The 11,594-nt window shown below is 37.4% G+C and overlaps 2 protein-coding genes across 2 annotated transcripts; both read left to right on the forward strand.

The window, feature by feature from the left end:
* Positions 1-751: 751 nt before the first annotated feature.
* LOC101296976 (purple acid phosphatase 22-like) lies at positions 752-2,996 on the forward strand. The gene is made up of 5 exons (XM_004302951.1): positions 752-926; positions 1,024-1,315; positions 1,817-2,385; positions 2,472-2,560; positions 2,643-2,996. Exons 1-5 carry the CDS (start codon positions 771-773, stop codon positions 2,866-2,868), a joined length of 1,332 nt encoding a protein of 443 aa, XP_004302999.1. The 5' UTR covers positions 752-770; the 3' UTR covers positions 2,869-2,996.
* Positions 2,997-7,529: 4,533 nt separating this feature from the next.
* Positions 7,530-10,900, forward strand: LOC101297266 (purple acid phosphatase 22-like). Its single transcript, XM_004302952.1, has 5 exons — positions 7,530-7,773; positions 7,868-8,159; positions 9,283-9,851; positions 9,995-10,083; positions 10,418-10,900. Exons 1-5 carry the CDS (start codon positions 7,621-7,623, stop codon positions 10,629-10,631), a joined length of 1,317 nt encoding a protein of 438 aa, XP_004303000.1. The 5' UTR covers positions 7,530-7,620; the 3' UTR covers positions 10,632-10,900.
* The last annotated feature ends 694 nt before the right edge of the window (positions 10,901-11,594 follow it).

Consider the following 11,594-nt stretch of genomic DNA (forward strand, 5'->3'; position numbering starts at 1 on the left):
GTATATATATATCCATATTCCGGTCCGGAGATGCCATGCCACCTGAGTTTATGGTAGATAGATGCGTTTTGATTAAGCTCGCAATCGCAGATGCCTTGGATATTCGATCTCCCAATTTTAAGCTCTTATAATTGCGTGTGTGCGGTCTGCATCTTCTGCCGGACAACATCAATATATTTAGCACGTAATTAGCAGGACTTGTTAATTAACTTATCCAGTTTTGTTGAATATCCTGTTGTAGTTGTAGTAGTTGTGTACAATTATATATTGTTAACTAATTAATACTGTAATCCTGTGCATACAGATACTGTGTTGCCTTGGGTAAGTGGGAGGTCGTGAAGTCTTAAGTTTGTTTATGAGGAGCAGCAAGCTTTTAGATACTAATTAAAGCTTTTCCTATAAAACTTACCATGCAATACTCAAGTAAAATAGTTCGATAAACTGGAAAAACCAACCTCAACGCCACATATCGTAACGCGCTAGCCCAATTATAAATAGAATTAAGTGATTAATTAAAGAGGAAAAACATATCGGTGCTATTTAAACTATGTGGTTTAATTAAAAAGCCGATTTGATTAATTACTTGATGGATTGAGATCAAACCCTTGCTGTAAGCAACTCCAATATAGTTTCGAAGAGATCGACTTGCTTCACGCCATTGCAATGTATATTCTTATTTCATGTTTTAATCTAAACTGTCAAACCATACCCGGTATATGCAAACCATTCTGGCTTAGATCTGCAGAGATCGATATAGCTCTAGCAAGCCAATGATGAAGAAATTCAGCCTGCATCTGTTCTCTCTCCTCCTAACTATCTCTCTCGTCTCTCAGCTCCTAAAATCACAAGATGATGATTTTGTTAGGCAACCAGCTGGTAGAGTAATACTCACTCCTCATGGTCGTTCTGATTCAGACCCTCAACAGGTATATCGATTTCTGACTACTTCTTTGAAGGTTGATTCGTATTCTTCATGATCTTCTAGTATTATATACCTTTCTTGGGAAAACTGTGTTAAATTAGGTGCATATTTCACTGGCGGGAAAGGATCACATGAGAGTTTCATGGGTTACAGACAACAGTCATAAAAAATCTATTGTGGAGTATGGAGAGCAATCTGGAAAACATAATGCAAAGGCTACTGGAGAACACACACGGTATGATTATTTTTCATATACTTCTGGGCGGATCCACCATGTTACCATTGGCCCTTTGGAGCCTTCAACCACATACTTCTATATCTGTGGTGGTTCCGGTCCGGAGTTCTCCTTCAAGACACCCCCACAGACACATCCGATCGAATTTGTAGTGGTTGGTAAGTTTATTCTCAGGTGTCTCAATCAGTGGATATATATAGGGTAAAATACTGTATAGTCCTTGTGGTTTGAAGTCGACATCTGTTTGGTCCTTATGGTTTTATTTTAATATGAATAGTCCTTAAAGTTACGATTTTTTATCCAAATAGTCCTTATGGTTTTATTTTAATCTGAATAGTCCTTAAAGTCACAATTTTTCATCCACATAGTTCTTCCAACAATTTTCTCAGTTAAAGGTCACGTCAGCAATTTAACTGAGAAAATTGACGGAATGACTATTTGAATGAAAAATCGTGACTTTAAAGATTATTTAGATTAAAATAAAACCATAAGGACTAAACATATATCAACTTCAAACTATAAGGACTAAACAAATTTTAATTTATATATGTAATATACACGTTAGCTAGGTTACCGTACTATCAATCAAAACTTACCACCATGCCAACTTCTTAGTTTGATCTTAACGTACCCTCCATTATTATCGGTTCCGTTTTCAGGTGACCTAGGACAAACTGATTGGACTAACTCCACTCTAGCCCACATCAAAAGCATAGACTACGATGTACTCCTCCTACCTGGTGACCTATCCTATGCCAATGGACACCAACCCCTTTGGGACTCGTTCGGCCGGATTGTCGAGCCCTTGGCAAGCCGCCGCCCCTGGATGGTCACACAAGGCAACCACGAGGTGGAAAGCTCTCCTGTCGTCTCCCCAACCGGCTTCAAAGCCTTCAATGCCAGGTGGCAAATGCCGTACAAGGAAAGCGGATCCACCTCAAACTTGTACTACTCCTTTGAAGTTGCTGGCACCCACATCATCATGCTTGGCTCCTATGCCGAGTTCGACACCGAATCATCGCAGTACGCGTGGCTTGTATCCGACTCGGCGAAGATTGATAGAAAGAAAACGCCGTGGGTTGTGGTGGTATTGCATGCACCGTGGTATAATACCAACACTGCTCATCAGGGTGAAGGAGAGAGCATGAGAAAGTCTGTGGAGGAGTTGCTGTATAAGGCACGGGTTGATCTGGTTTTTTCAGGGCACGTTCATGCCTATGAGCGATTTGTAAGTCTGATAAACTTTGATTCCTCCATTGCAAACTACTTAATCTTACAATTTTGTTTCTTAATTATTTTTTGGTTTGCATGCAGACAAGGGTGTACAACAAGGAGGCTGATCCATGCGGTCCGGTGCATGTTACCATTGGCGACGGTGGGAACCTAGAAGGACTGGCATTAATGTAAGCAACTCATATTCTCTTCAAAAATATATAGGTCATTAGGCAATGATGAATTAAGATCTTTAGACTTGTATATATGTAGGTTCGAAGACCCAGCTTCTCCTCTCTCCTTGTACAGAGAACCAAGTTTTGGACATGGACGACTCAAGATAGTGAATGAAACACACGCCGTTTGGGGATGGCATCGCAACCACGACTCAAACTTTGTCGTAAAAGACCAAGTTTGGATACAAAGTTTGAGCTCCTCTAAAAGATGCTCCGAATCTGTGGACCAGGAAGTTCTATTGTCATCTAAGGATGAATTGTAATTAAGCACAGAGAAACTAAGTGATATTCTTAGTTCTACGTACGTGATAATCTCGTTATTGCATATTTTGGTGGAGGAAACAATCAAAAAAACAAAAAACAAATTAAAGGACATCTGAAACTATTCAGTAAATTAATTACTTTCTAATTGTTGCATAGCTAGCATTGTGTGCTGGAAAAAATCATAACAGATATTTGGATAAGCCGATACTGTCGCTTCCGTCAAGTTTAACGTATGTAGTACGTCGGTTGAATGGAGTCATATATATGTGAAATTGTGAATATTGATGTGAATGAAATGTTGACAATTGCATTCGTTTGCAAGCTCGATCATTCGTAATGATGAAACTAATGTTGATGACGCTTTTTGCCTGAAAATCATTGAAATCTTTAGAGTTGTTCTAACTTCTACGAAACAAATCGAAATATATCATGTGCATTAGTGAGACATGCATTAACCAGCCAAAACTAGCTTGGAAACTGTCTATCATCCTATCTTCTCATCATGCTGCGTCTGCGAGGCAATAATCCTCATTCATCCTTCAAATTCCATCTGAACCGAGCATTTGGTGTCTGGTGAAGTTTTGCAGCACTAGCTACAATTGTCGCTAGGGTTTTCATATTGTTCTTACGAATCGAAGCAAGATTTTGCCTACTTTTATGTAGTACTATATTAAGTATGTACTTGCCTATTTTTATCTAGTACTATATTAAGTATGTACTTTGGAATCTTTGTACGTACGCTTAATTAGGGTAGCCTCATAATCAATTGATTGTGGTTTGCACGATTTGCCTAACAATTTGTATATTTAAACATGTAATTACGACTTGTTGATTAATATAATCTCAAGTACTGTCTGCTTTATTTTAAGCTTGATTAATTACTATATTTCTAGAAGTACATATGACATCTTCTACAGAAGATGCATATAAAATTACTTGCCATCTTCAACTTTGCTTCCTATATATACGACTAAAGAGAAGCAAGTAGCTGCAAACCTTCAGGACCATTAGAATTGAAGGCACGTAACCGGGCGGATAGTAGTAGCTTCTGCAATTCCCCACCAACTCGATCCGTTTAATTTCGTCGAGGCCGGCAATATATATACCTAATGGTTGGGATATCTCCTTAACAATGTTGAACCCTCTTAATTGGATCGTTAAATTCTTGTTTATTTAAGCAAGTTGCAGTTACTGCTCGCTCTCTTCTATGGTACGAGAAAATGATAGTTGGCAGATATATATGTCAACTATACAATACAGTACGATTAACGCCAATTATACAATTTGAGAGTCATAAGCTGATTAGTTCAACGTACTCTGAACAGGAATTAGCAACCTGTATTGTGAGTTAAGCTCGGCCATATGCGTAAAAAAAAACTTTGCTATATGTCAAATTTTGGTTTAGCTAGCTAAGGTTGAACGTACTACTCGTTCTTATACCAGAGAATGGGACTTTGAATCTCCACTTGCCATAATGGTGAGTTGCTATATATATGTCAAATTATGATTTAGCTAGGGTTGAACGTACTACTACTCGTTTGTACACCATAGAATGCGACTTTGAAACTGCACTTGCAGAGGTCATCTATCTACTTATGTGTAATCAACGTCCCACCATTTTCAAACCAATAATTATGATCAACTGGAAAAGTATACTGTTAGACCAAATGTCTGAAAGAAAGACCAAAGACCAAGATGGGATTTACAAAGAGAAAAACTAAGATACTTGATAAGAGTTCATACGCTACCTGCTTTCACCTAATTTTAATCTATTTTACGACCCAGTTGTGAATTGAAATACGTACCAGACTTGATCGATCTCTAACCCAACTGGCGTGGAATGCATATATGTAGAAATTAATGAGAATTAATGAAAGCATGTTCCCTTTTGATCTATATATACCATCGAGAAAACTGAAATATTCAACTGGGTAAATTAAGACTCGTTAAACAGTTGTTTTAGAGTGGCCAATCAGTTGATAACTTATGTTTATAGATAGAAAAGTGCATGTACAGATTTGTAGTCCACAAGAAGAATCGTAGCAGATTACGTGGGATTGGCGTAGCGATTTATTATTGTTGCCTATTAATTTTGTTCATATATATACTTCAGATATGACTAGATTCCTAGGAGGATATGCTAATGAACTGATGGTATATGCTTGTGAAAGCTAAGCTGCTGTGTGCGTGCTCAAGATGAAGTCTTAATATGTTATATCTGTTCCATGTGATGAGTCACAACTCACAACATACAGTAGCTAGTAATGTCTCTTTCTCACGTTCAACATCGTGTATACCCAAATAATTATCCAAAGAACACAACAAAATATATATATATATATATAGAGGATGTGAAGCGGACGTCCGCATTCTGGCTTAAAGTGCGGACTTCGTCAGTTCTCCGCCGTCTCACGCCGGCGACGGCTTCTCTCCTTCCCGGATGACAACACAGACTTCCAGGACGGTTTCTCTCCTTCCAGGACTGGCCGGCGACAAGTTTTCCGGCCGGATTGAAGCTCTGGATGGAAAACACCATGATCGATCAAGGTGGCCGGAAAACTTGTCGCCGGCCAGTCCAGGAAGGAGAGAAGCCGTCTTGGAAGCCTGTGTTGTCGTCCGGGAAGGAGAGAAGCTGTCGCCGGCGTGAGAGGGTGGAGAACGGACGAAGTCCGCACTTTAAGCCGGATTGCGGACGTCCGCTCTACATCCGGCCTCTATATATATATATATATATATATTTATATATATAAAAGCTAGCCTTTATCGATCACCCCAAGGGGCAACAGGGACCTCGATTCCTTCTCTAAGGACTCCATTCTCACACGTTGGCTTGGCTTGAATGCTATAGTTTTGCCTTATACAGACTATTATTGTTTTTCTCATCAATATATATATCTGATACATGTTATAATGACAGACTGTCAAAATTGAGTACGGTTATTGAGACCTTCAAATTTGCTCAGTATACCTCTCATTCTCTCTACATCTCGATCTATTTTACTTTTAAATATAAACATTTGCTTACTAGATCTCCCTTTCAAATTTTAAAATAGTCTTGTTCACACATATATTAATATATTACTCAACACACCTCTCTCAGTATACCTCTAATTCTTTTTGTCTTTTTCTTTTTGCATGCGAACATCCATTCCTGACTTCCATTCTTTAATTTTTTTTCTTTTTTCTTTTTAATGTAAACCTCCATTCCCGACCTTGATTTCTTGATTTTCCTTATTTTTTGTATTTTTTTATTTTGCATAAAATGTCACTAGACATTCATTTTTTGATCAAATTATAAGAAATAATTTTTAATGACATCAATTTTAGAGAAAAGTTAATTCGAATCATGAAGAATATTATTCTCTTAAAAATAAAAATAAAACAAGAATTGTGTCTCAAATTTATTATCGATCATCAAAAGAATGTTCTTACATGAATTATTCTATATTTTTGTTACTTTTGTATTTCTATTTTACATATACTATTATTTTTTGTAAGTTTATATTTTTGTTTTTATACCTCATGATGATAAATTATTTTAATATATAATTGATAGATCATAATTTTGTAAAATAATATGATTACTTTTTTTTTTTTAAATTATTGACAGATCATCATTTTTGTAAAAATATTTTTTTCACTTTGTATATGCATGTGACATGTATGTGGTAAAACTAGAAAATAAAAATCAATAAGGAAAATAATAAAATGCAATCCATTATTATTAAATTAGAAAGTTTAGAGAAAATAAATGTAATATTACTTTTTGTTTAATTAGTGTCTTTAATGGTAATTGTGTAAGAGGATAAATATGTCATTTAATAATTCATAATAGAGTGAGGTTAAGTGAGCAAATTTAGAGGTCCTAATAGCCGCACTAATCAAAATTTTAGTACAATTGTAGTATTCAATAAATTAACTACGTACATGATTTAGAAACCTAATGTGCCAGTCTAAATGATATGCAAACAATACTTTCAATAATCACATCTCATCTGAATTTATCTTTCTACTCACAGTGATTTAACCTTTTAAGATAATTAAATTGAGATTTTCTGCTTAGAAATATACATGTATACGTATCTGCTGGGGGAAACCCTCGGAAGCTGATCAATCATATCTTCCGGTCTTAGAGCTTAGATAAGTTTTCGAAGAACTTCCTTTTGTTGTGATAAGTGTTGAGATATATATCCCACATCGGGAATATGAGACCTTGCATGTGGGTTAATAAAGGTTTGGGCCACTCCACCAATCGCCAATTGGTTTTGGATGTGAACCCTAGACTACTTTATCATGATATCAGAGCGGGTTACCCACGTCCACGTGTGAAGCCCAATGGCCACACGAACTCCACGTCACCCAAATGTTGTCCACGTGTTAGGCTTGAAGATTCGCCACACGTGCGGAGGCGTGTTGAGATATATATCCCACATCGGGAATATGAGACCTTGCCTATGGGTTAACAAGGGTTTGGGCCACTCCACCCATCGCCAATTGGTTTTGGATGTGAACCCCAGACTACTTTATCAATAAGTATCATCTAGCTAATATTCTGGACGGTCATAGTAGTTTGCTGTAAGCATCTCCAAATTAATCAAACAGACTTACTTCACGCCATTGCTATGTATATACTTTCTATTTTTTATATTTTCTGAACCTTCAACCCCCAAACCACAGACTTCAGTTGTCATATAAATAACCCCAACCTGCATTAATTTGTATCCAATAGCTCTTATCAGAAACCAGAAGAAATGATGAAATTGTGTCCGAATCTGTTCTCTCTACTCCTAACCATCTCTCTCTTCCCTCAACTCCTGAAAGCGAAAGATGATGATTTTGTTAGGCAACCTCCGCGGAGAGTAATATTCACCCACCATGACCGTTCCGATTCGGACCCTCAACAGGTACGTATTTGAATCCTCATATGTATTATGTTCGATCTTCTTTCGTAGTTTTGTTCTTGATAAATGAATTATGCTATAATCATTTGTATATCAGGTGCATATTTCACTGGTGGGAAAAGATCACATGAAAGTTTCATGGGTGACAGACAGCAAACATAGCAGTTCTCTTGTTGAGTACGGAAAACAATCTGGAAAATACAATGCAAAAGCTAATGGAGAACACACATCCTACGAATACTTCTTTTATAGTTCTGGGAAGATCCACCATGTTACCATTGGCCCTTTGGAGCCATCAACTACATACTTCTACAGGTGTGGAGGTTCCGGCCCGGAGTTCTCCTTCAAGACACCCCCTTCAACACTTCCTCTTGATTTTGTAGTCGTTGGTAAGTTTCATTTTCAAGATATCATGCATGATATATTGTTAGATTCTGAATTCAATAATTTCTCGAGTCGAACAAAACTCATCACCTGATTATCGGTTTAATCAGATAACATAAGACAAGGAAACAGTATATGTCGCTAGCGAGAAAACTTTTGTTTTGCTAGGAAGGAAGGAGTAGTGGTCATTATTTTGGCGTGGAAATCTTATATATCTTGAGCCAGTGCATTCTCAATTTCGCATGAAATGCACAGTTTAACTTGTTTCTTAAATTAGAATGATACTCATTCTGCCTAGCTTAGCGTCATATATACCTCCCAACAGGATGAGTACGTTGGTTAGAGAAAGGTTGCTTTCAGGGTAAGCAGAATGACAACATGTTGGACAAGAGTGTAAACCACTCGTTAGGAAAAGTTGTGGAACTGAGTCTGCAGAAGATCTTTGCAAGTCGTATTGTGCTAGATGAGACCTTGGTTATGATCATTATAACTTGGCAAGTAACTATTAGGCTATTAGCTTAATTTACCTCTGTCTGTAGCTCTTTCGATCACATTAATTACTGCACTCACACATGTAATTGTGTAATTGTAAATAATAATCACCCAGTCTTTATCTGAAAGAAAATTCTTAGGATATTAACACTTTACCAGTCAAGACTAGCTAGGTTAATGATTGTTAGTTCATTACAGAAAAAAAGACTAGGTTAATGATACACACACACACATATGCAGGACAACCGAAGACTGACTGACTGAGGTTCATTTTCCTTCCTTATTAACATGCATGTTTGGATTTGTCTACTGCTTAGAAGGAATCTTCTCTCTTGGGGAATTTTGTCTTCAGAGAATATCCCATACTCATCCAATAAACTTGATAGTGATATGTTGATGTTTTCGTCTAAAATGAATTACTCAATTTAAGAAGAATCAAAATTGCATGCATATGTAACACTAATAGTGACGGACTTATAAGTTTAAGTATAAAATTAACCTAACATGAATATATTGTAGTATTTAGGTTATAACGGGGTTTTTTTTTCAATCAACAATTAATGAAATCCATTTCTTCTCCAAAAATACAAAAAAGAAATTAAGTGTATGTAACATTAATATTGTTCTGGCTTGCAGGTGACCTAGGGCAGACTGAATGGACTAACTCCACCCTCGACCACATCCAAAGTATAGACTATGACGTCCTCCTGCTACCGGGGGATCTATCTTACGCCGATACCCACCAGCCCCTTTGGGACTCATTCGGCCGCATTGTAGAACCCTATGCCAGCCGCCGGCCATGGATGGTCACAGAAGGCAACCACGAAATCGAAATCTTCCCCATCATCTACCCAACCGGTTTTAAAGCCTACAATGCAAGGTGGCCGATGCCCTACCAAGAGAGCGGATCCACCTCAAACTTGTACTACTCCTTCGAAGTTGCCGGCACTCACGTCGTCATGCTTGGTTCCTACGCGGAGTTTAAGGCTGGTTCAGACCAGTACCAGTGGCTTCAGGCTGATTTAGCAAAGATTGACCGGAAAAAGACGCCGTGGGTGGTTGCACTTCTGCATGCACCGTGGTATAATACCAACACTGCTCATCAAGGTGAAGGAGACAGCATGAGGTTAGCCATGGAAGAGCTGCTGTATAAGGCACAGGTTGATTTGGTTTTTCAAGGCCATGTTCATGCGTATGAACGATTTGTAAGTCTTATTTGTCTAATCCTTGCTGCATTTAGATAGTATATATCGATCATAACATCGGTGATTAAAGATTGTAGTATTATCAATTGCTTGCTTTTGTGTTTCGCAATATGATTAGCTTTTGTTGGTTGTTAATATTGCAGACCAGGGTTTATAACAACAAGGCTGACCCATGTGGTCCGATTTATATAACCATTGGCGATGGTGGTAACCGAGAAGGACTAGCATTATCGTAAGTACCTTCATTTTATCTGTTTTGATCAATATATAGGGTACGTATTAACGTATGTCAAACACCATATTGGTTTCTAACTGATGACGTAGAAGGATTTGAGTTTAGGTGTAGCTAGGGTTTATATGAAAAATTACAAATAAATCGATAGAGCTGTACAAAATAAAAAAGGTATATAATCATATGCTTCACCTTAAAAAGCTAAAACTATTATGTAGATGATCATAGATGCATTTAGCTATATATACTATTTAGTACATGGGTTTGGTGCTGATTCCTCATCAGAGAAGTGATAATGGTGCTAATTAAGGTTTTTCATTTTGTGTATATGTAGGTTCGAAAAGCCTACTTCCCCTCTCTCCTTGTTCCGAGAAGCGAGCTTCGGACATGGAAGGCTAAAAATGGTGAATGAAACACATGCATTGTGGGGATGGCATCGGAATAACGACTCAAACTTCATTGTGAAAGACCAGGTCTGGTTACAAAGTTTGAGCTCCTCTAAAACTTGCTCCTCTAAAACTTCACCATCCCGTAAAGATGAATTATAGGCTCACACAGTCTTGAAGCATACAACCTTAGTTAAGCAAGAAAAAGGAAACAAGAAAGAAACAACTAATTATCTATACATACATACAATTAATCTAGAGTACTGTACTAGTGTTTCATTAATCTTCGTAGTAAAATTTGATTGGGAGACTAGTTCCTCATTGAAGGTGTATTTTTTCAGGGTGTGAAAAGTTTGTAACAAGTTTAATTTGGTTTATGTTTATTGTATACAGAATAAATTTTTGAAGGATTGTTGGTCTCTTCTTATCATATATATAATTCTTCCGGTTGGCCTTTTTTATTTCTTTCTTCAGAAAGCTTCTCTTAAAAGAACTAATTAAAACATGAACTAATTGAAGTATATGTGTCCTACATCATAATTTTCTTCAATTCCTTTCACAAATATGGAAACTTATCTAGGTACTTTGGGTATTTGGGCCTGTTGTACTGTTTTCTTGGCCTTATGGCCCCTTCATAACACAAGCATATCCTCTGCATCCGGAATGGGACAGGGTCTTCTTTTTACCCGGCAGGGTTACTAGTATATCGTATCAAGGCCAAGACAGGTTATTTCCTGCCATGCAGGTGCGGAACCAAATTGTGAGGGGCTAGCAAATTTTCTAAAATGAAATGTAGCTTCAAAACCATTTTGGAATGGGTTCACATGCTCCTAGCCAAATGTAGCATGGAGTCCTTGAGGAGATTGGGAGAATGTTGCAAATATCCCTTGAGAAGTTTGGGATTCACGAGCTCTTCTCTGCATAATTTCCGTCTTTCTCATCTTTAAGAATTCATGGTCTATTTATTGGATCAGTTATGGTATCAAAACTGGGTGGCATGATTTTATATTCGTTAGGCTGATATTGGATATTCAATTTGTTTGACGTATAATGCTCATCTTGGAGGCGAAGATTGTTCTCGAGCATGCTATTTTCCTTCAAATAACTCTTTGCAAGCTTGTCGAT

The sequence above is a fragment of the Fragaria vesca genome, linkage group LG6, assembly GCF_000184155.1.
Source record: "Fragaria vesca subsp. vesca linkage group LG6, FraVesHawaii_1.0, whole genome shotgun sequence".
Classification (NCBI taxonomy): Eukaryota; Viridiplantae; Streptophyta; class Magnoliopsida; order Rosales; family Rosaceae; genus Fragaria; species Fragaria vesca.

Coding starts and splice junctions, on each gene's coding strand:
- LOC101296976 (XM_004302951.1), top strand. CDS start 771: ATGATGAAGAAATTCAGCCTGCATCTGTTCTCTCTCCTCCTAACTATC. Junction 2,386..2,471: donor TTCATGCCTATGAGCGATTT/GTAAGTCTGATA, acceptor GTTTGCATGCAG/ACAAGGGTGTACAACAAGGA. Junction 2,561..2,642: donor CTAGAAGGACTGGCATTAAT/GTAAGCAACTCA, acceptor GTATATATGTAG/GTTCGAAGACCCAGCTTCTC.
- LOC101297266 (XM_004302952.1), top strand. CDS start 7,621: ATGATGAAATTGTGTCCGAATCTGTTCTCTCTACTCCTAACCATCTCT. Junction 7,774..7,867: donor CCGATTCGGACCCTCAACAG/GTACGTATTTGA, acceptor TTTGTATATCAG/GTGCATATTTCACTGGTGGG. Junction 10,084..10,417: donor CGAGAAGGACTAGCATTATC/GTAAGTACCTTC, acceptor GTGTATATGTAG/GTTCGAAAAGCCTACTTCCC.